This window comes from Bufo bufo, chromosome 8, assembly GCF_905171765.1.
Source record: "Bufo bufo chromosome 8, aBufBuf1.1, whole genome shotgun sequence".
NCBI lineage: Eukaryota > Metazoa > Chordata > Amphibia > Anura > Bufonidae > Bufo > Bufo bufo.
Genome location: NC_053396.1, coordinates 7,534,082 through 7,559,515, shown reverse-complemented (window position 1 = coordinate 7,559,515; position 25,434 = coordinate 7,534,082). Strand labels below are relative to the sequence as shown.

The 25,434-nt window shown below is 45.6% G+C and overlaps 1 protein-coding gene across 1 annotated transcript in view; it reads right to left on the bottom strand.

Moving 5' to 3' along the window:
* LOC120977361 (histo-blood group ABO system transferase-like) overlaps window positions 1–25,205 on the bottom strand; it is a 127,236-nt gene extending 102,031 nt beyond the window's left edge. The window contains exons 1-3 of the mRNA XM_040405286.1: window positions 25,173–25,205; window positions 23,819–23,878; window positions 19,540–19,590 (exon numbers count right to left, since the gene is read on the bottom strand). Of these exons, the coding sequence (XP_040261220.1) occupies window positions 19,540–19,590; window positions 23,819–23,878; window positions 25,173–25,180 (119 nt within the window). The 5' untranslated portion in view covers window positions 25,181–25,205. The remainder of the gene's footprint in view (window positions 1–19,539; window positions 19,591–23,818; window positions 23,879–25,172) is intronic.
* Between the last annotated feature and the right edge of the window lie 229 nt (window positions 25,206–25,434).

Genomic DNA, 25,434 nt, shown 5'->3' with positions numbered 1-25,434 from the left:
GGCAACTCCTGGACGTCCGCGGCGCGCCCGTAGACACCCGCATGCCACTCCCATCAAGATTCAGCGGCGACAGACGCCAGTATCGGGGGTTTCTAAACCAATGCCGCATCTATTTTCAGATGTACCCGGCCCCCTTCACCACCGAGAAAAAGAAGGTGCTATTCGTGGTCAATCTCCTGACGGATGAAGCATTAGAATGGGCATCACCATACGTGGAGACTAACAGTCAGCTCCTGGACAACCTAAACAACTTCATCACCGCCATGAGCCAAGTCTTCGATGACCCCAACCGCTGTGCGACAGCCGAGGCGCGACTACATGGTCTGCGGCAAGGGAGACGCTCCGTCGCCGAATACACCGCCGAGTTTCGCCGTTGGGTCACGGACACCACCTAGAAGCCAGCGGCACAGAGGAGCCAATTCCGGCGAGGCCTGTCAGAATTAATAAAGGACGAACTCGCCAGAGTTGAGGCCCCGGACGATCTGGATGACTTCATTCAGTTATGCATCCGGATAGATCAAAGACTCTCTGAGAGGAAGAAAGAAAGACTCTGGTCCTCAGACCACAGACCCAGTTACTCCTTCTCTTCCACCGCCCAGCGTGACCCCCAGTCAGTAACTGAACCTATGCAGGTCGACGCTCTACGTAGGTCTCTATCCACAGCTGAGAAGGAGAGAAGGCTGGCCGAAAACCTCTGCCTCTACTGTGGGGAGCCGGGTCATTTTGCCATCAAATGTCCTCATAAGATCCGAAAGACTATTGCCGTCACGGAGCTAAAGGAGCAACCACAAACTCCAACCCCGCCAGCAGCCCCTGAAAATAACAACACGGCGGCTCATGGATCCCACTTCATCATCCCCATCCTCATCGACATTGAGGGGCGACAACTCCCCTGTTCAGCGATGTTAGACTCCGGGGCGGGAGGCAACTTCATGGACCTAACCTTCGCCCGCGAAAAGAACATTCCACGGACAATCAAGGCAGCCCCCGTTGACCTTGGAAACCGTCGACGGATCCCCACTCTCCTCGGGGCCGGCCACTCACGAGACCACCGAACTACAACTCCTCATAGAACCAGATCACCGTGAAAAGATCCACTTCTCTCTGATCGCTTCCCCGAAGTTCCCAGTGATCTTGGGCATCCCATGGTTGGCCACCCACAACCCCTTGGTGGACTGGGAAACCCGCTGCATACGATTCCCATCCGAGTTCTGCACGCTAAATTGCTCCCACAAACCCGTCCTTCCACCCGAAGACACCACCATCTCTAAACTATCCGTCAAGGATCTGCTACCCCCTCAATACCGCGAGTTCCAGGATGTCTGCGACAAGAAAAACGCAGACAAGCTGCCACCACACCGACCCTACGACTGCCCTATAGAACTGTTGCCCGGGGCCGAAATACCCTTTGGCAGTATCTACTCCCTCTCAGAGCCTGAACTCAAGGCTCTGAAAGAGTACCTGGACGAGGACCTGAGGAAGGGGTTCATCCGGCCCTCCACCTCCCCCGCGGGAGCCCCCTTTTTCTTCGTAGAGAAAAAAGACTCCTCCCTGCGTCCCTGCATAGACTACAGAAAGCTTAATGACATAACCGTAAAAAAACGGTACCCGCTCCCACTGATTTCCGAACTCCTTGAGAGACTCCGGTAAGCGAAGATCTTCACCAAACTCGACCTTCGAGGGGCCTACAACCTCGTCCGAATCCACCCTGGGGACGAATGGAAGACCGCCTTCCGGACACGTTATGGTCATTTCGAGTACCTGGTCATGCCTTTCGGACTCTGCAATGCTCCCGCCACCTTCCAGCACTTCATTAACGACGTCCTCAGGGACATGCTGGATCTGTTTGTAGTCGTTTACCTGAACGACATCTTGATCTTCTCTGAAGACCTCGAGCAGCACCGCGAACACGTCCGCAGGGTACTGCAGAGACTTAGACAGAACTCTCTCTATATCAAGCTAGAGAAATGCGAGTTTGAGCGAACCACCACTCAGTTCCTCGGATACATCATCTCCCCAGAGGGCCTAAGTATTGACCCGGGGAAGGTCCAAGCTGTGATGAACTGGCCCGTTCCGAAAAACGAGAAGGAGATACAAAGATTCATTGGCTTCGCCAACTTCTATCGGAAGTTTATCCGGAACTTCTCCAAGGTCATAGCACCAATCACCCAACTCACCAAGAAGGCAGTCCCCTTCTCCTGGACACCCGAGGCCCAGGAGGCCTTCACCAAGTTGAAACTCCTCTTCACTTCTGCCCCAATCCTAATCCACCCGAACCCCGAGCTCCCATTTACAGTCGAAGTGGATGCATCAGACTCTGCAGTGGGGGCAGTTTTGTCACAACGGACAGGGGAGAGCATGCTATTACACCCGTGCGCATATTTCTCCCGCCAGATGTCCCCCTCCGAGAAGAACTATGACATCGGGAACAAAGAACTACTGGCGATCAAGGATGCCTTCTCCGAGTGGAGACACCTGCTGGAGGGAGCCACCAACCCCATAATCGTACTAACTGACCACAAGAACCTCGAGTTCATCCGCAGCGCTAAGAGACTCTCAGCCAGACAGGCCAGATGGAGCCTATTCTTTTCCCGCTTCAACTATCTCATCACCTATCGCCCTGGATCAAAAAACGGCAAGGCTGACGCCCTCTCCAGAATGTTTTCCGAGCCCTCACAGAGTAACAAGGGCCAAAATAACATCTTACCCGAGAGAAGGGTCGTAGGGGCCACCTACTCTAAAGAACTCCTGGGCACAATCAAAGAAGGATATGAAAATGGCCCCTTCCTCTCCCACCCCACAGGCAATGTCAGCCTTACGTTTAAGAACGGTCATTGGTTTCATCAGGACCTACAACTATATGTACCAGAAATCGCACGGCTCGAAGTGCTCAAACTCAACCATGACTCCAAGGTGGCCGGTCATTTTGGCACAAGAAAGACCCAGGAGCTTCTCTCCCGCTCTTTCTGGTGGCCAACATACAAGGAGGACATCAAGAGGTACATCTCCTCGTGCACGGTCTGTGCCCGCAATAAGACTCCTCGTTCCTCTCCCGTGGGTCTGTTACAACCCCTCCCGCCCCTGGGGCTCGATCTCCATGGACTTTGTGGTAGACCTTCCTCCTTCAAAAGGGATGAACACCATCCTGGTCGTGGTCGACCGTCTCACCAAGATGGCCCATTTCATCCCCTACAAAGGCCTACCCACAGCCAAACAGACGGCCGATCTAATTCTCAGAGAGGTCTTCAGGCTGCATGGGATCCCGGACGACGTGGTCTCCGACCGAGGCGTACAATTTGCATCAAAGTTCTGGAAGAACTTCTGCCTGGCGCTCGGGGTTAAAGTGAACCTATCCTCCGCTTTCCACCCTCAGTCAAACGGGCAGACTGAGAGAACTAATCAGACCCTAGAGCAGTACCTACGCTGTTTCAGCTCCCACCTGCAGGATGACTGGCTTGACCATCTCCCCACGGCCGAGTTCGCCTACAACAATGCTGAGCATAGCTCAACCAAGCACAGCCCTTTCTTTGCTAACACAGGCTCGCACCCGGTGTTCATTCCCCACCTGCCCGTCGCCTCCACCCTCCCAGCAGTGGCCGAACGCCTAACAACCCTACAGGAGGCACAAAAGAACATTATAGACAACCTCCAGCTCGCCCAGAGGCGTTTTAAACAGGGAGCAGACAGACGTCGCAAACCCACCCCGGGCTTCCATGTGGGAGACAAGGTGTGGCTGTCCACCAGGAACCTCAGATTGAAGGTCCCCTCCAAAAAGTTGGCCCAAAGATACATGGGTCCGTTTCGGGTCACCGCACAAATCAACGAGGTCACGTTCCGGCTCGACCTTCCGGACTCCATTAGGGTGCACCCTGTTTTCCATTGCTCTCTCCTCAAGCCATACGTGGAGAACACCTTCACAGGCCGCCACTCTCCCCCTCCACCACCCGTGAGGGTACAGGGTGAAGAAGAATACGTTGTCGCAAAGATTCTCGACTCCAGGATCCACCGGGGAAGACTACGATACCTAATTGGGTGGGAGGGTTACCCTCCTGAGGATAACTCCTGGGAGCGAGAAGAAAATGTCCACGCCCCCAGACTGGTAAAAGAGTTCCACCAACGGCACCCCAGTAAGCCTGCCCCTGCGGTGCCCAGAGGTCACCTTGGAAGGGGGGGGGGGGGAGTACTGTCGGGATTCGAACCCGTGACCAGCCACATCCCAGGCGGTAGCCCTGCTTACTAGGCTACCGTCCTCTCCGGACATTCCTCCCTGAAGCCTATTAGTTAACCTCAGTCTTGCCAAGCCTTGCTCATTACCCTTGATTCCCCACACCTGGTACTTCTCTATATAAGTCCAGCCCCTTGCACTCCAGTTTGCTGATTATTGAGCTCCTGAGCCTTGATCAAGCTTCTCCTCATCTGCTGCTCTTGTTACTATTGAAAGTCCACTGCTGACCAGGAATTGCCTACCGACTACTCTTCTGCTTGTCCCTACCTACTGAACTGCTACCACCGTTGCCATCCGGATTGTCTGACTACGCTTACTGCCGCCTGCCCTGACCCACCGCCTGCCTACCGACTACGCCTCTGCCAGACTTCCTGCACCTACTACCTGCCTGCGGTCCTTGCCACTGGGCTCCACTCCTACCTCCAGCCAGCGGTCCTCTGACTCAGGTGAGCCTGTAGGACTGTTACACAGGGAGGAGAAGGGGAGCGGCTGTGGCCACTGCACCACCAATGAATGTAATTAAGTATAAGCAAGATATTGCTGCATTTGTGGGAGGGGAGGCTGATTACAAGGCTATTCATACGTACCTGTGGGCCCAGGCTGGCTGATTACTTAGCTATTTATAGGTACCTGTGGGCCCAGGCTGGCTGATTACTAGGCTAATTACACGTACCTGTGGGCCCAGGCTGGCTGATTACTAGGCTATTTATAGGCACCTGTGGGCCCAGGCTGACGCTGATTCAGCTGATTTCACCCACCCACACCATCTTACAGTCACTTCACATTTGGGTGGCCCACTTTAGGCTGCCCTACCACGGCAGTCATGGCATAACTCTACTGCTTGTTGTAGATAGGGTTAGATAGGTTCACCTTTCTGATAGCCGATCCGACCACAATTCAAGTATAGGAAGCAGCGTGTGCCGGCAGCGGTATCACATACCCGGCACCCGGCCTCAATAACAGGGCATGTGATCCGCCGAACTGCGGAAATTAACCCCTCAGGTGTACCCTTTTATTTAGGCCGGGTGCCGGGTATGTGATATCGCCGCCGACACACGCTGCTTCCTATACTTGAATTAATGTGTTAATTACATTCATTGGTGGCGCAGTGCCCCCCCCCCCCCCTATTATAAATTCTAACTATTGGTGGCGCAGTGCCCCCCCAAGTATTAGTATCATTGGTGGCAGTGGCCACAGGGTCCCCTCCCCCCTCTTCATTGGTGGCAGTTTCGATCAGAGCCCCAGCAGTGCAATCCTGGGGCTCCGATCTGTTACCATGGCAGCCAGGACGCTACTAAAGTCCTGGCTGCCATAATAAGCTTCTGCTGCTGTGTGCACTATGCACAGAGCAGCAGGGAGAGTGTAAAGTCCTATTCAACCTAATAGAGCTCTATTAGGGTGAATAGGACAAGGGTTCTAGCCCCTAAGGGGGCTAATAGTAAAAAAAAAAAAAAAAAAAAAAAAAAAAAAAAAATACTAAAAGTTTAAATCGCTCCCTTTCCCAATTTTACATATAAAATTTACAAACAATAAAAAATATACATATTACATATCGCCATGCCCACAAAAGTGTCAACTATTTAAATATTAAAAAATATTTCATATGCGGTGAAAGCCATAACAGAAAAAAAAAATCACAACTGCGCGATGTATAGCTTGTGGCTCCTTTTTTTTTTTCTGGCTTTGTGTCCATAAGGTTGGCCACCTCTGTTTTAGAGGGTCAGCTCACGAGCAGGCCCTCAACTACAATCTGTTAGAGGGTCAGCTCACCTGCAGGCCCTCGCATGTAATGTTTTTGAGGGTCAGCGCACTAGCAGGCCCTCAACCATAATGTTTTACAGGGTCAGCTCACCAGTAGGCCCTCACCTACAATCTTTTCGAGGGTCAGCTCACCTGCAGGACCTCGCATATAATGTTTTACAGGGTCAGCTCACCAGCAGGCCCTCAGCCATAATGTTTTACAGGGTCAGCTCACCAGCAGGCCCTCACCTACAATCTTTTAGACGGTCAGCTCACCAGTAGGCCCTCACCTACAATCTTTTAGACGGTCAGCTCCCCTGCAGGCCCTCGCATATAATGTTTTTGAGGGTCAGCTCACCAGCAAGCCCTCGCTCATAATTTTTTCAATGGTTAGCTAAGCAGCAGGGACTCGCCCATAATTTTTTCAATGGTCAGCTCAGCAGCAGGCACTCGCCCCTAATGTTTTAGAGAGTCAGCTCTGTAGCAGACCCTCACCCCTAAAGTTTTAGATGGTCAGATCAGTAGCAGGCCCTCGCCTGTAACGTTTTAGAGGGTCACCAGCAGGCCCTTGCTCCTAATGTTTTAGAGTGTCACCAGCAGGCCATCAATCATAATTTTTCAAGGGTGTATGATGCCCTCCGTTATGTGTAATAAATGGTGCATTGGAGTGCCGGTTCCTTGTAATTTTTGGCAGCACTTGCACTTTATATACAAGTAAATATATAGGAAAGAATATTTCCTAACAATTTTTCCTCTAAAATCGATTTCATCTTCGGTTTTGTACGTATTATTGTCAGTCTGTAAATATGGCGTACTACTCGGACAACATCGTTCCCAATAGCGACCTGGGAGTCCAAGATGCATCCAGACATCCTCCTCATGCTGTTCCCGAACCATTTCGGTGGTGTTTCCATAAATGTCTGACTTTTTCCTATGAACCAGACACCCTCCCCTCTTCAGAGCGGGGCGTGCCTGGTAAGCTTATTATCACAGCACTACAGGACAGCCCAGACGGAGGAGCTTATTATCACAGCATTACAGAACAGGACAGAGGGAGGAGCTTATTATCACTGCACTATAGGACTGCCCAGAGGGAGGAGCTTATTATCACAGCACTACAGGACAGCCCAGACGGAGGAGCTTATTATCACAGCATTACAGAACAGGACAGAGGGAGGAGCTTATTATCACTGCACTACAGGACAGCCCAGAGGCAGGAGCTTATTATCACTGCATTACAGAACAGGACAGAGGGAGGAGCTTATCACTACAGTACATTGTGCATATTTTAATCAACTTGTATAAGCCCATCAGTCCTGGAAGTAAACAGAGTTTTTAGACCTATGCCTTTAAGAACCAGACCTAATGATGGGCTGGTGATTTATAGGGAGCCAGTGTCCATTAGACGACAGCACGATCGCTATTGATTGCAGTTTATGAAGGCGATACATGGCTGGGATCCATATTTTTTTAACACCCTCCCTTTGCCGTGCTCATGGGGGCAGGTCCTGCAGGCTGAGCGTGCTTAAAGATGCGAGAAGACATTAAAAAGGCTGTGTATTCTCTACATTTGCCACCATAGTCATAGTGCTGGCTCAGCTTGGTTGCTGCAGTCACATTTTGCTAGAAGATTCTTAAATGACAGCGGTGAATGCAGAGGGTCGCAGCTGACCTTCGGCGCCAAATTGTAAAGGTAAACTGACCATATTAAACCAGTTGAATGTTACTGTTTAGTCAGAATACCCCTTTTTTGGCTCGGGCTCCTTGGTGTGGGTGATATCTCAGCATCACACTTACAAAAATTACGAGTGGCCATGCAAAAAAAAATATAAAAATGTACACAAATTTTACAACAGAAAGTCAATATAGTAAATACAATGTCTCAATTCAGAAACTATTCTACAAGTCATAGCATGGACATTGTAATAAGCCTCATAGGAATGGCAGCAGGATCTGTACAGACAGGTTCAAGGATCATCCATGAGGAGTAACATGGAAGATTCTCGAGATACGAGAACTCAAGAACAAAAAGAGGTCTAAGCTAATATGTGGGAGGATGAGAACTATGGAAGAATTAGAGATATTGCATAAAAAACCTCAACCTCCAATCCGCTGTGTGGAGCGTCATGGGTTGTCACGTACTTTGGCATAATCCTTAGGCAAATCAATAAATCTCTTCTTCTCCACCACGGCTGGGTTTCCGTAGTAGTAGTTCCAGGAATACTCTGGAGACAGGACCTTGGTGGGTTTGTAATACAGGAAATATCTGTTGAGATAACTCTCATCATGCCAACGAGCTTCTATGTTTATATCTTTATCGGCCAGCATGGCGTGGTGGCAATGATTGGTCAACTTGTAGATCTCTTCCACTGTGCCCCCAAAATGGCACCCCGTGTAATAGAAATCGCCCTCATCTTCAGGGATGTAACCTGCAGACTGAGGTCGCCTTTCATTGGTGAACTCCTTGCGAGACGATGTGAAAAAACCCGGATGGATGACGCCATAAACATCACTGAGGATCTCAACCCCAACCTGGTCTTTGAACTCCATGTCCACATCTAAACACACCAGATAGTCCACCTCATTGACGAACCGATCATGGATGTAGTCCCGAATAATCTGCATCCTCCTCATGGTGATGTCCTGCCATCTTTTGTAGGCCGGGACCTCCAGGACAACCAGATTTCTCTTTTCACCCAGTGTAATGTTGGGGATGGCAGCGGGCTGGTCGGTCATTACATAATAAGTGACCCGATGTCCAGTCATGAAAAACTTCTCAGATGTGTCCAGAAAATGTTCAATATACCGGGTGTATCTAAAAAAGAGAACCGAAAAAATGGTCAGAAAACATGTGGTTTATAAAGAAAACCAATCAGTATTATAGCAGTTATATTCCTGTACATAGGAGCAGTATTTTAGTAGTTATATTCTTGTACATAGGAGCAGTATTATAGTAGTTATATTCTTGTACATAGGAAGCAGTATTATAGTAGTTATATTCTTGTACATAGGAGGCAGTATTATAGTAGTTATATTCTTGTACATAGGAGGCGGTATTATAATAGTTATATTCTTGTACATAGGAGGCAGTATTATAGTAGTTATATTCTTGTACATAGGAGGCAGTATTATAGTAGTTATATTCTTGTACATAGGAGGCAGTATTATAGTAGTTATATTCTTGTACATAGGAGCAGTATTATAGTAGTTATATTCTTGTACATAGGGAGCAGTATTATAGTAGTTATATTCTTGTACATAGGAGGCGGCATTATAGTAGTTATATTCTTGTACATAGGAGGCGGTATTATAGTAGTTATATTCTTGTACATAGGAGGCAGTATTATAGTAGTTATATCCTTGTACATAGGAGCAGTATTATAGTAGTTATATTCTTGTACATAGGAGGCAGTATTATAGTAGTTATATTCTTGTACATAGGAGGCAGTATTATAGTAGTTATATTCTTGTACATAGGAGGCGGTATTATAATAGTTATATTCTTGTACATAGGAGGCAGTATTATAGTAGTTATATTCTTGTACATAGGAGGCAGTATAATAGTAGTTATATTCTTGTACATAGGAGCAGTATTATAGTAGTTATATTCTTGTACATAGGAGCAGTATTATAGTAGTTATATTCTTGTATATAGGAGCAGTATTATAGTAGTTATATTCTTGTACATAGGAGGCAGTATTATAGTAGTTATATTCTTGTACATAGGAGGCAGTATTATAGTAGATATATTCTTGTACATAGTAGGCAGTATTATAGCAGTTATATTCTTGTACATAGGAGCAGTATTACAGGGAGTGCAGAATTATTAGGCAAGTTGTATTTTTGAGGATTAATTTTATTATTGAACAACAACCATGTTCTCAATGAACCCAAAAAACTCATTGATATCAAAGCTGAATATTTTTGGAAGTAGTTTTTAGTTTGTTTTTAGTTTTAGCTATTTTAGGGGGATATCTGTGTGTGCAGGTGACTATTACTGTGCATAATTATTAGGCAACTTAACAAAAAACAAATATATACCCATTTCAATTATTTATTTTTACCAGTGAAACCAATATAACATCTCAACATTCACAAATATACATTTCTGACATTCAAAAACAAAACAAAAACAAATCAGTGACCAATATAGCCACCTTTCTTTGCAAGGACACTCAAAAGCCTGCCATCCATGGATTCTGTCAGTGTTTTGATCTGTTCACCATCAACATTGCGTGCAGCAGCAACCACAGCCTCCCAGACACTGTTCAGAGAGGTGTACTGTTTTCCCTCCTTGTAAATCTCACATTTGATGATGGACCACAGGTTCTCAATGGGGTTCAGATCAGGTGAACAAGGAGGCCATGTCATTAGATTTTCTTCTTTTATACCCTTTCTTGCCAGCCACGCTGTGGAGTACTTGGACGCGTGTGATGGAGCATTGTCCTGCATGAAAATCATGTTTTTCTTGAAGGATGCAGACTTCTTCCTGTACCACTGCTTGAAGAAGGTGTCTTCCAGAAACTGGCAGTAGGACTGGAAGTTGAGCTTGACTCCATCCTCAACCCGAAAAGGCCCCACAAGCTCATCTTTGATGATACCAGCCCAAACCAGTACTCCACCTCCACCTTGCTGGCGTCTGAGTCGGACTGGAGCTCTCTGCCCTTTACCAATCCAGCCACGGGCCCATCCATCTGGCCCATCAAGACTCACTCTCATTTCATCAGTCCATAAAACCTTAGAAAAATCAGTCTTGAGATATTTCTTGGCCCAGTCTTGACGTTTCAGCTTGTGTGTCTTGTTCAGTGGTGGTCGTCTTTCAGCCTTTCTTACCTTGGCCATGTCTCTGAGTATTGCACACCTTGTGCTTTTGGGCCCTCCAGTGATGTTGCAGCTCTGAAATATGGCCAAACTGGTGGCAAGTGGCATCTTGGCAGCTGCACGCTTGACTTTTCTCAGTTCATGGGCAGTTATTTTGCGCCTTGGTTTTTCCACACGCTTCTTGCGACCCTGTTGACTATTTTGAATGAAACGCTTGATTGTTCGATGATCACGCTTCAGAAGCTTTGCAATTTTAAGAGTGCTGCATCCCTCTGCAAGATATCTCACTATTTTAGACTTTTCTGAGCCTGTCAAGTCCTTCTATTGACCCATTTTGCCAAAGGAAAGGAAGTTGCCTAATAATTATGCACACCTAATATAGGGTGTTGATGTCATTAGACCACACCCCTTCTCATTACAGAGATGCACATCACCTAATATGCTTAATTGGTAGTAGGCTTTCGAGCCTATACAGCTTAGAGTAAGACAACATGCATAAAGAGGATGATGTGGTCAAAATACTCATTTGCCTAATAATTCTGCACGCAGTGTATAGTAGTCATATTCTTGTACATAGGAGCAGTATTATAGTAGTTATATTCTTGTACACAGGAGCAGTATTATAGTAGTTATATTCTTGTGCATAGGAGCAGTATTATAGTAGTTATATTCTTGTACATAGGAGGCAGTATTATAGTAGTTATATTCTTGTACATAGGAGGCAGTATTATAGTAGTTATATTCTTGTACATAGGAGCAGTATTATAGCAGTTATATTCTTGTACATAAGAGGCAGTATTATAGTAGTTATATTCTTGCACATAGAAGCAGTATTATAGTAGTTATATTCTTGTACATAGGAGCAGTATTATAGTAGTTATATTCTTGTACATAGGAGCAGTATTATAGTAGTTATATTCTTGTACATAGGAGCAGTATTATAGTAGTTATATTCTTGTACATAGGAGCAGTATTATAGTAGTTATATTCTTGTACATAGGAGCAGTATTATAGTAGTTATATTCTTGTACATAGGAGCAGTATTATAGTAGTTATACTATATAGAATGAGTGTGAATTGTCTGCATTTCCTTACTTTCTAATAGCAAACACAGTCAGTCCAATGCGAACTCCTCTCTTGTGGAATTGTGCGTTGAGTATGTCTATATTGTAGAGTCTATTCCATACAATCGGCGCTAGCCATGGAGTCAGACTGAGAACATCTGTCCGTCTGGAAGAGAGAAGAGCATTAATCATTACACCCAGTGGGTCTTTTTTTCCAAGTAGATGAAAGTGTTATTCCAGTTTGTGTTTGGCCGTGTCTTCCACAAGTAATAAAGCCCGGAGATCGGGTGGTCTCGCTCTCTAGACAATTGCTCCCTCTTCCCTTTTCAACCTCCAGATTTACATTTTCATGGGAAATGCAGCTAAACTCTTATCTAGAAATAATATGTAATCTCCCGCCGTTACCAAAATGTTACAAAAGTAGTTTGTTGTACCAAATTGTTTCATCCTAAAAATGTCAAATTTTTTATGGTTTTTGTTCAATAAATTACATATGTCGGCACTCCCTTCCTCTGCTCAGATCACTGTGATACCATTGAACTCTATGGCACTTGTTCAGAGACGACAAGCAGTGGATAAGTGGTGCTCTGGTTCAAATACTTCACAGTCCAATCATCAAACGATGAAACAATGCGTCGCTCACCATAAAATCCTTACTTTGTCCATAAATCCATAAAATACACAGGCTTTGGAGTGAGGGCCGCATTGTTTCATTTTTTGAAGATTTTAATGTTTTTAATGCTTTGTACTATAATTTTTTGATAGAATAACGTAATAAAAAGACAAATAATAAAGTAAATACAATAGCCATACCCACTAGAGAAAAGGTACTAATGCTACAGCTTCATTATAAGGGCTCCGGCAAACTAACGTGTGCCGTCCATTCCGTGCATTGGGGACCACAAATTGCAGTCCCCAATGCACTGGCACCATCCATGCGGATTCAACTTGAATGGAACCTTGATCTGTCCGCAGCACAAAAAAATAGAACATGGAGGCACGGACAGAAAACCACGGAAGCACTCCGTAGATTCAAGTGAACGGGTCTGCATCCGTGATAAGGTGCACAAACAGTCCAACAACGGTCGTGTACACGAGCCGTAACTGTGAGATTCTTGGCAAATACATTTAGTACAAAATTACGTATTTGTGCCTGTCCACCAACGACAAGGCGTTCTCTTTGGACAGGAACCTGCACTAAATTCTACCTCTTCTGGTGCCGACTGTAAGGACTGTACCCACTAAGCCTGTTGCCCCTATGGGACCTGTATGAACCTCTTATGCCTGTATCCACCGTTCCCACTGAAATCAATTACTATGATTATCAGCCAGGGGTGTAACTACCATAGCGGCAGACCATGCGACTGCTATGGGGCCTAAATGCAAGAGAGGGCCCAGTCTTAGTTGGGATTATCTCCTCTTCTACTGGAGGTGAAATCTCGGTCAGGACTCTACCCTCTAAAGGAACAACTTTTAGCAAATGAGGCAGTGGAAAAAATGGTCCAAGGGTCATTGAAAGGGGTTTACGTGGTCCTGTGTGTGGGGGCCTGGTTTGATCCTTGCTATGGGGCCCTTACTTCTCTATGTACGCCACTGCTCTAAGCACCTTGGAGTAACTTACGGAGGCTTCATGGCTTCTGGTTTCTCGTACAGCATCCTGGTAACAGAGAAGACGTCAGCAGTATTATTTCATTGTATTTGATCGGTCTACATGTTAAAACTGCGCTCCGAGTCCGGGCGCCAGTTGCTCAGGCTCACTCCGTGCTGCAGGCCACGGCTTGTGCTTGTCTTTCAGATCTCTTCTGCTGGCCTGCAGATTAATAGATGTAAATGTAAAAGCCATATCTAACCAGCAGGTGGCGCTGGTGTACATGATCCTGTGATATTATTTCCAGCAGTGGGTGGCGCTGGTGTACAGTCGTGGCCAAAAGTTTTGAGAATTACATAAATATTGGAAATTGGAAAAGTTGCTGCTTACGTTTTTATAATAGCAATTTGCATATACTCCAGAATGTTATGAAGAGTGATCAGATGAATTGCATAGTCCTTCTTTGCCATGAAAATTAACTTAATCCCAAAAAAACCTTTCCACTGCATTTCATTGCTGTCATTAAAGGACCTGCTGAGATCATTTCAGTAATCGTCTTGTTAACTCAGGTGAGAATGTTGACGAGCACAAGGCTGGAGATCATTATGTCAGGCTGATTGGGTTAAAATGGCAGACTGGACATGTTAAAAGGAGGGTGATGCTTGAAATCATTGTTCTTCCATTGTTAACCATGGTGACCTGCAAAGAAACGCGTGCAGCCATCATTGCATTGCATAAAAATGGCTTCACAGGCAAGGATATTGTGGCTACTAAGATTGCACCTCCATCAACAATTTATAGGATCATCAAGAACTTCAAGGAAAGAGGTTCAATTCTTGTTAAGAAGGCTTCAGGGCGTCCAAGAAAGTCCAGCAAGCGCCAGGATCGTCTCCTAAAGAGGATTCAGCTGCGGGATCGGAGTGCCACCAGTGCAGAGCTTGCTCAGGAATGGCAGCAGGCAGGTGTGAGCGCATCTGCACGCACAGTGAGGCCAAGACTTCTGGAAGATGGCCTGGTGTCAAGAAGGGCAGAAAAGAAGCCACTTGGAAGATGGCCTGGTGTCAAGAAGGGCAGCAAAGAAGCCACTTCTCTCCAAAAAAAAACCCATCAGGGACAGATTGATCTTCTGCAGAAAGTATGGTGAATGGACTGCTGAGGACTGGGGCAAAGTCATATTCTCCAATGAAGCCTCTTTCCGATTGTTTGGGGCATCTGGAAAAAGGCTTGTCCGGAGAAGAAAAGGTGAGCGCTACCATCAGTCCTGTGTCATGCCAACAGTAAAGCATCCTGAGACCAGTCATCTGTGGGGTTGCTTCTCATCCAAGGGAGTGGGCTCACTCACAATTTTGCCCAAAAACACAGCCATGAATAAAGAATGGCACCAAAACACCCTCCAACAGCAACTTCTTCCAACAATCCAACAACAGTTTGGTGAAGAACAATGCATTTTCCAGCACGATGGAGCACCGTGCCATAAGGCAAAAGTGATAACCAAGTGGCTCGGGGACCAAAACGTTGACATTTTGGGTCCATGGCCTGGAAACTCCCCAGATCTTAAGCCTGGAAACTCCCCAGATCTTAATCCCATTGAGAATTTGTGGTCAATCCTCAAGAGGCGGGTGGACAAACAAAAACCCTCTAATTCTGACAAACTCCAAGAAGTGATGATGAAAGAATGGGTTGTATCAGTCAGGAATTGGTCCAGAAGGTGATTGAGAGCATGCCCAGTCGGATTGCAGAGGTCCTGAAAAAGAAGGGCCAAAACTGCAAATACTGACTCTTTGCATAAATGTCATGTAATTGTCGATAAAAGCCTTTGAAACGTATGAAGTGCGTGTAATTATATTTCACTACATCACAGAAACAACTGACACAAAGATCTAAAAGCAGTTTAGCAGCAAACTTTGTGAAAACTAATATTTGTGTCATTCTCAAAACTTTTGGCCACGACTGTACATGATCCTGTGATATTATTTCCAGCAATAGGTGGCACTGGTGTACATGATCCTGTGATATTATTTGTGGCAGTAGGTGGCGCTGGTGTACATGATCTTGTGATATTATTTCCAGCAGTAGGTGGCGCTGGTGTACATGATCTTGTGATATTATTTCCAGTAGTAGGTGGCGCTGGTGCTCACTGGTAGGATAAGAATTAGTTTTCCTTTTGCTATAGGTCTGTATCCACCATGTAGTGAAGCTGTTCAGCCACAAGATGTCAGCTGTGAGCTGAATGGACCTTTCCATAGAGTTACAGCACAGGGGAATATGGGGTCACTTCTCATTAACTTATTGCTCACTGGGGGGAGGGGCGATTCCGGAGACTGTCTGGGCATGGACAGGTCATTGGTTTTGGTTGAAATGGAGAATATATTTCATTGTAGTTTTTTTGAAATATAAAATTTTTTATATGGACAAAACATAAAAGTTGTATTTGGTGGGTTGTGGATGGAACTATCGCACAATTTCCAGTGTCCGCTATGGACATGGTTGTATGAATGTTCTCTGAGATCGGATTCAGACCTGGAGCCGTAGAGTTTGGAGTCGTATATCCGATAAACCGCTCTATGAGAACGTTGGAAGGACGGAGATCGGATTTTATACGTAAAACATTGCTCCAACTTGGTGTCCAATCATAAGGCTGGGCAGAGGATTTACACCAGGCAATCATTCTGTGTCATTGCCTGTGATTACGTATGTGTCTTGGCTTCTGTCATTTGTGCCTCTCTCAGCTCCAGCATTAGAATTCCTGCTGAGCTGACTTTTCACTTGTTTCTGGAATAACCCTTAGTCTGCTGACTTGCCTTCTATTAATTCTCCTGGTGAACTGACTTTTGGCTTGTCTCTGGATTTACTCCTTGTCTACTTGTCCAGTTGTATCTGTCTCTCTTGGTTTTGACCCTGATTGTCCAATACTTTTTTGTACCTTCCTGGTCAGTCTGGTTAGTCTACTACCAGCGAGCTCCCACTAGTTTTTTGCTATCTTATACCACAGATGTAACCTGGGTCCCTAGAAGCCAAGTCCATGCAGCAGGCTCTGGTGAACACCTAGGGGTGGCATTAGCTTCTTTCCAACCAGAGGGGTGAGGATCACTGGTAGTTTTTGAGTTTTGCTGTCTGCAGTTCTGGACAATAACCGCAGTATTTCCCTACAATCTTTTAGCCTTGGTATTGGTGTGGGGATTTTGTCTGCTTTAATAGTGAAAGTGATGCTTTGTCATGAGCTTAGGAGTCATTTATTAGGGATGGGTTCAGTAAAGAACCATTGGAAACAGAAAAAAAAAAAAGGACGAGAACCCAACAAACAGCAGAACCTTCTCTTTAAATCCACAGGGAACCATCAGAAATATTCTTAAAGGGATCCACAGTCTACTGAACGTCACCTATAGAAAGGCCCCAACTCTGAAACATCTCTTCACCCCCCTCCCCAGAGAAAACCATCATGATATCTGGAGACTGTCAGCAATCCTCAGGGCCTGTATATTGAATCCAGTAAACACCGCAGGAGAGGAGGTCCATATTACACCCCATCATTCGCTCGGTCCAGTTACGTCCTCTGTCTCATAGACGCTTGCTGTGGATCACAAGTTGTCGTCAACCAAACTCTACCTCGACATCAGATTAAAGACGATCCCTCAAACACATCTGTGTAAAATCCGATCACCGTCCCTCCGATCGATCACATCTTAACCTCAGCAAACGACAGAAGTGAAGTTCTCATAAAGACAGAGGTTTATCGGATATAAGACTTTAACCCCTCCCCCCCCCCAAATATTCTCTTCTGTAACTCAAACCAATTATCTGTCCATAGACAGTCTCCGAAATCACCCCCAATGAGCGGTAAGTTCATGAGAAGTGACCCCATATTCCCCCGCACAGTAACTCTATGGAAAGGTCCATTCAGCTCACTGCTGACATCTTGTGGCTGAACAGCTTCACTGCATGGTGGATACCGACCTATAGCAAAAGGAAAACTAATTCTTATCCTACCAGTGAGCACCAGCGCCACCTAGTGCTGGAAATAATATCACAGGATCATGTACACCAGCGCCACCTACTACTGGAAATAATATCACAGGATCATGTACACCAGCGCCACCTACTACTGGAAATAATATCACAGGATCATGTACACCAGCACCACCTACTACTGGAAATAATATCACAGGATCATGTACACCAGCGCCACCTACTGCAGGAAATAATATCACAGGATCATGTACACCAGCGCCACCTACTGCTGGATATAATATCACAGGATCATGTACACCAGCGCCACCTACTGCTGGAAATAATATCACAGGATCATGTACACCAGCGCCACCTACTGCAGGAAATAATATTACAGGATCATGTACACCAGCGCCACTTACTGGTTAGATATGGCTTTTATACTTGTGAACATTTACATCCATTAAACAAAACAATTTTGTCATATTTATGTAGAAAAGAGAAATGTCTGTACATATACACTCACCTAAAGAATTATTAGGAACACCTGTTCTATTTCTCATTAATGCGATTCTCTAGTCAACCAATCACATGGCAGTTGCTTCAATGCATTTAGGGGGGTGTTCCTGGTCAAGACAATCTCCTGAACTCCAAACTGAATGTCAGAATGGGAAAGAAAGGTGATTTAAGCAATTCTGAGCGTGGCATGGTTGTTGGTGGCAGACGGGCCGGTCTGAGTATTTCACAATCTGCTCAGTTACTGGGATTTTCACCCACAACCATTTCTAGGGTTTACAAAGAATGGTGTGAAAAGGGAAAAACATCCAGTATGCGGCCGTCCTGTGGGCAAAAATGCCTTGTGGATGCTAGAGGTCAGAGGAGAATGGGCCGACTGATTCCAGCTGATAGAAGAGCAACGTTGACTGAAATAACCACTCGTTACAACCGAGGTCTGCAGCAAAGCATTTGTGAAGCCACAACACGCACAACCTTGAGGCGGATGGGCTACAACAGCAGAAGACCCCACCGGGTACCACTCATCTCCACTACAAATAGGAAAAAGAGGCTACAATTTGCACGAGCTCACCAAAATTGGACTGTTGAAGACTGGAAAAATGTTGCCTGGTCTGATGAGTCGCGATTTCTGTTGAGACCTTCAAATGGTAGAGTCCGAATTTGGCGTAAACAGAATGAGAACATGTATCCATCCTCTGATGGCTACTTCCAGCAGGATAATGCCCCATGTCACAAAGCTCCAATCATTTCACATTGGTTTCTTGAACATGACAATGAGTTCACTGTACTAAAATGGCCCCACAGTCACCAGATCTCAACCTTTGGGATGTGGTGGAACGGGAGCTTTGTGCCCTGGATGTGCATCCCTCAAATCTCCATCAACTGCAAGATGCTATCCTATCAATATGGGCCAACATTTCTAAAGAATGCTATCAGCACCTTGTGGAATCAATGCCACGTAGAATTAAGGCAGTTCTGAAGGCAAAAGGGGGTCCAACACCGTATTAGTATGGGGGCACTAATAATTCTTTAGGTGAGTGTATGTATGTATATATATATATATATATATATATATATATATATATATACACACACACATACAGTATATATACGCTCCCACTTGTGTGTTTCTAATCGAGGACGGGACCAGCATTGGCCTAAAACGTGTGCTTACGTGATTGGTTTTAGTGACAGCGCCACCTTGTGGTGATTTTTCTCTTAATTTCTGCTCCTCCATTGGCTTTAGTGTTATCCTGGCTGTCACTTTCTGTTGTCTTCCTGCATGTCTCATACAGATGAGTGCAGGGAGCAGACAGAGCTGCTGTAACTCTACATCCACGCAGATCGGCCTCAGTTACATGACCATATTTTTGGTCCGCATCTGATCCGCAGTTTTTGCGGATTAGATGTGGACCTATTTATTTCCATGGGTCAGCAAAAAATGTGGACAGCACACCGCGCGCTGTGCGCATCCGTATACCTGTTCTGCAGTTCTGGAAATAGCATTGTTATAATGGATCCGCAAAAAAAAAAGAAAAAAAAAACAGACGTCACACAGCTGTCTTCCATATTTTTTGCTGATCCGCAAAATACATACGATCGTGTGAATGCAACCTTAGGAGTAGTCATCATCTCACCTGTCAATCATAGGTTCCGGCAGGTGACTGGAGATCAATGATTTGTTTTCCCTGTGACATAAAAATAAGACATTTTGAGAATGGAAGGAAATAAAAAAATTGTGGCCTACCCCCCCCCCCCCTTCTCCCAAATATCAGAAATCACGAGAACCACAAAGGGTCAAACCCTAAAATTTTATTTCAGGACACGGAGGCTCATATTGCTTAACTCTTTCTTTACTGGAAAACAGCAGCAAAGAAGACAATCAGAAAACATTTCTTCAATACAGATAGTAGCCCCTCCCCTTAGTCCCCTCATATAGGGACCTCCTCCACATCTATTGAACGCAGGAAGGCCATCCTAATAAAGATGGAACCCAAATTGGCCAACATGGCCCTTACTGAGTCGGCCAGAGACGCCCAGGGGCTCCTGTTCGGTGACCCCTTTATTAAGGAGCTGGGGAAATTCGTAGGGACATTTACTGCCCTTGATAAGGCGCGAACCTCTATACGCAGGGTTTTTAATAGCCGGGTTTCCTCCAGGGCCGGCAGTACTAGGGGCCGTCTGGCCGGCCGTGCGACCTTCCAGTTCCGAGGTTCGGGACGAGGCCCTTCATCCTTCCGGATCTCCGGTCAGGATCCGAGACAACCTCCGTCCTTCTTCCCATCACGAGGCTCCTTTGGACGGGGTAGATCATATCGAGGACAGTCGAACCTTCGACGTCCATTTGGTAAGTCAACCGTTTCCCCCTTTTTCGGATCGGTGGGTAGGGGGCAGACTCTGGTTCTTTTCGCATGTGTGGGCCTCAATCACCTCGGATCCGTGGATTCTGTCCACGATCCAGGGTTTTCACATAGAGCTAGTGTCGACCCCGTATTCCATGGTGACTCCGCCGCTCACTTGTACGGCACGGACTGCCCAATCCCTCATAGACGAGGAATTAAACGAACTGTTCCAAAAAGGGGCCATAGAGCCAGCTTCCCAGCCCCCGCTGGGGGTGATCAGCAACATATTCCTCGTAGAGAAAAAAGGGGGTCAATTCAGGCCAGTAATAAATCTAAAGGCCTTAAATTCCTTCGTCAGATACCGTCACTTCAAGATGGAGGGCATCCACCTCCTTCGGGATATGCTCCTCCCTCACGACTGGCTAGTGAAACTAGACCTGAAGGATGCATACCTCACGGTTCCGATTGCTCCAGCCTCAAGGGACCTATTACAGTTCCGTTGGCGGGACGCCCTATAGCGCTTCACGTGTCTTCCCTTTGGCCTACCATCCGCTCCATGGTGCTTCACCAAGCTACTACTACCTGTCATGTCCTGGCTCCGCAGTCGGGGGGTGAGGCTCATAGTCTATCTGGACGACATTTTGATCATGGCCAGGGATTACTCCACCATTCAGAATCACCTCCGCCTGACAATGTCCCTCCTGACCAACTTGGGTTTCATTATCAACCGGGAAAAATCCTGCCTGGTCCCGTCCAGGACCATGGAGTTCCTGGGTTTCCTGGTGGACTCAGAGTCCTTGACCCTCAGCCTTCCCCCAGTGAAGGTGCGTGCGATTCGAAAGGAATTACGCTGCACTTTGTCTTTGCCTCGGGTGTCTCTTCGCCAGCTGGCCAGGGTGATAGGTCTTTTATCATCCTCCATTCAGGCGTTGTATGGACGCTGCATTATCGGGCCTTACAGCGCCTAAAGATTGCCCACCTGCAGGCGGGGGCAACTTATGCGGACTTGATTCTTTTGGACTCGGACATTCGAGACGAGTTGGTTTGGTGGATTGCCAATCTCTCGGCCTGGAATGGCAGAGCCATTTTCGGCCCTCGTCCGGATCTGGTGGTGGAGTCAGCCTCCTGGGATGGGGTGCCCATTGCGAAGGGGTATCCACTGGAGGCCCTTGGGCAGCATCCGAATCAAGTCTGCACATCAACGCACTGGAGCTCCTGGCGGGATCCTTTGCGATCCGCAGTTTCGCCAAGGGCAGGGCCAGGGCGTGTGTTCGTCTTCGGATGGACAACGTTTCGGCTGTGCGATATATCAACTCCATGGGAGGTCCCCGATTCAGGATGTTAACCCATCTGGCCAAGGAGTTTTGGAATTTTTGCCTTTCCAACAACGTGTCGGTGGTGGCGGAATACCTACCAGGGCTCCAGAATACTCAGGCCGATTGGAGTTCTCGCTTCATGTCCGACTCCAGCGACTGGAAATTGGACGAGGGAGCCTTCGCCTCTGTATTGTCCCTTTGGGGTCCATTCTCCATCGACCTCTTCGTGTCTCGATGGAATGCCCAGCTACCTAGGTACTTCAGTTGGAGGCCGGACCCATCCGCGGAGGCGGTGGATGCGTTCCTTCAACAGTGGTCGACGGACCTGACGTACGCTTTTCCACCTTTTTCCCTGATACCACGGGTTCTTGCCATGGTGCGTCACCAGTTGGCGGACATGGTTTTAGTGATCCCTTTTTGGAGGACACAATCTTGGTTCCCGCAACTCCTGGAGTTGTTGGTGGACAGCCCCCTGTTATTGCCTCAGTTGGAGACCCTGTTACAGGGACCGTTAGGTCATCCACACCCTCTGGTGGTCTCCGACTCTTTGCGCCTGATGCCTTTCCAGGATTTTGGGAGTTCCGGTCAACTCTCAGAGGTTTCGGAGACGGCTAGATTCCTTCTGGAGAGCGCATGGGCCCCCGGAACCAGAAGGGCTTACAAGTCTGCATGGCAATCATGGTCTGATTGGTGCATGCTTAGGAACCTGGATCCCGTTACGACTTCTGTAAATAACATTATCTTTTTTCTTTCTTCCTTGTATAAGGATGGTAAGGCCTATCGTACTATTAATGTTTTTAGGTCTGCCATCTCGTCCGGCCATAGGGGGTTTGAGGGCTGCCCGGCTGGGCGCCATCCCCTCGTGTGTCGCCTGCTTAGGGGATCGCGCCTCACCCGTCCTCGTTTCTCGAGTTCTTGGGATGTTTCTACAGTCTTATCTTTTCTGTCAACCTGGCCGGTCAATCAGGAGCTGTCCTTACGTCAGCTGTCAGCCAAGTTGGTTACCCTATTGTGTCTCGTCTCCTGTAAAAGGGTGTTGGACTACGACGTTCACCCCGGAAGGCTTGACCTTTAATATCTCACGTCGCACTAAAACCAATATTAGGTCGGTGGATTATCCGGCTTTTCCGGAATCTTTGATCCTTTGTCCGGTGTCATGCCTCAAGGAATACGAGGCTCAGACCTCACCTCTACGTCCTGCGTCTCACTCGCAATTGTTCATTTCGTTTCGCCGTCCTCACCTTCCGGGCACCAGTGTCACCTTGTCACGTTGGGTGAAATGGATCCTTTCCTTGTCCGGTATCGACACCTCCATTTTCACGGCCCATTCGGTTCGAGGAGCTTCGGCCACGTCCCTGACATTGTCGGGGGCTAAATTGGAGGACGTCATGAGACTGGCAGACTGGTCTCGAGCGTCTACTTTCAGGGAGTTCTATTTCAGACCGAGTCCGCATATATTTTCATCTATAGTGAATCGGCTTTGAACTAGCAATAGGAGCCTCCGTGTCCTGAAATAAAATTGTGGGATTTTACAAGTTTATGACGTAAAGTCATGATTTTATAAAGGACACGGAGGCGAGTATTGTCCCACCCTTTTTTTTTTTCACCCTCCCCGTGGATTTTGGCGTTTTCGGAATGCTATGTATATTGTTGTATTTTTACATTAACCCTTGCATTTTAGTGTATCAGTACTACTGTTTGGAGTTTTCTTCCTCGGCTCCTTGCTATTTTTATTTATTTTCTTTCCAGGTTGATTTCAGGTCCCAGCAATCTGTGGAGGATCGTTCCCCTGTGTTGTTGCATCCTACCAGGATTTCGTTTGGGGATCATTCCGTGTTCTGGATCGGTTGAAGTCACGCCGGTTTTCATCTTCTTGAATTTTGGCGTTCCAGTTTCGGCTTGCAGTTCCGTTACCAAAGAAAGAGGGAGTTGAGATGTGGAGGAGGTCCCTATATGAGGGGACTAGGGGGAGGGGCTACTATCTGTATTGAAGAAATGTTTTCTGATTGTCTTCTTTGCTGCTGTTTTCCAGTAAAGAAAGAGTTAAGCAACACTCGCCTCCGTGTCCTTCATAAAATCATGACTTTACGTCATAAACAAGTAAAATCCCACAATTATGGTCTTCAGTCATTGTAAAATACAATCCCCAGCTCTTCAGCTTGTAAAAAGCAGACATTCTGAAAAAGCACAGCTGCAGTGTAAATCATAGTGTAAAAACAATGCTTGCAGTGCAAGAATTTATATACAAATGTACTCACTCATTTTGATTGCAGGAAAATATAGTGATTGTGCGCCAATCCCTAATGTCCATATGTCCCCTAAACGGTGAAACAGTGGAGTCATTACTTCTCCCTAGATGATGTGTTGTCCCATACATACTGCATCTTATACAATGAAATACTTATTTTCTTGTACATAGGAGCAGTATTATAGTAGTTATATTCTTGTACATAGGAGGCAGTATTATAGTAGTTATATTCTTGTATATAGGAGCAGTATTATAGTAGTTATATTCTTGTACATAGGAGGCAGTATTATAGTAGTTATATTCTTGTACATAGGAGCAGTATTATAGTAGTTATATTCCTGTACATAGGACCAGTATTATAGTAGTTATATTCTTGTACATAGGAGGCAGTATTATAGTAGTTATATTCTTGTACATAGGAGCAGTATTATAGTAGTTATATTCTTGTACATAGGAGCATTATTATAGTAGTTATATTCTTGTACATAGGAGCAGTATTATAGTAGTTATATTCTTGTACATAGGAGCAGTATTATAGTAGTTATATTCTTGTACATAGGAGCAGTAATATAGTAGTTATATTCTTGTACATAGGAGCAGTATTATAGTAGTTATATTCTTGTACATAGGAGCAGTATTATAATAGTTATATTCTTGTACATAGGAGCAGTATTATAGTAGTTATATTCTTGTACATAGGAGGTAGTATTATAGTAGTTATATTCTTGTACATAGGAGCAGTATTATAGCAGATATTTTCCTGTACATAGGAGCAGTATTATAGTAGTTATACTCTTGTACATAGGAGCAGTATTATAGTAGTTATATTCTTGTACATAGGAGGCAGTATTATAATAGTTATATTCTTGTACATAGGAGGCAGTATTATAGTAGTTATATTCTTGTACATAGGAGCAGTATTATAGTAGTTATATTCTTGTACATAGGAGCAGTATTATAGTAGTTATATTCTTGTACATAGGAGCAGTATTATAGTAGTTATATTCTTGTACATAGGAGCAGTATTATAGTAGTTATATTCTTGTACATAGGAGCAGTATTATAGCAGTTATATTCTTGTACATAGGAGCAGTATTATAGTAGTTATATTCCTGTACATAGGAGCAGTATTATAGTAGTTATATTCTTGTACATAGGAGCAGTATTATAGTAGTTATATTCTTGTACATAGGAGCAGTATTATAGTAGTTATATTCTTGTACATAGGAGCAGTATTATAGTAGTTATATTCTTGTACATAGGAGCAGTATTATAGTAGTTATATTCTTATATATATGTAACTATAGCATTTGTATTAATATTAGCAGTGAAGCGATTGCTCTGGTTTTTCAGGTTTCACTCACCTGGTCATGGTGAAGATTAATACAATTGTTATCACAGAAAGTACACACATAAGAATCTTCTTCTGACTTGTGGTTGTTACTAAGAGAACAATATGGAATAAAATGTCAATGATGTGGACACTGGGAGGACATTTCACACTTGAGCTATAAAATATTAGTCCCTGTGTATAGTATAACAGATTTTCAGTGTAATATGCTATTGAACTAGTCATAAAATGTGAGAAGTCAGAGTTCGGGTCCAAGTCAGACTAAAGCCTCTTGC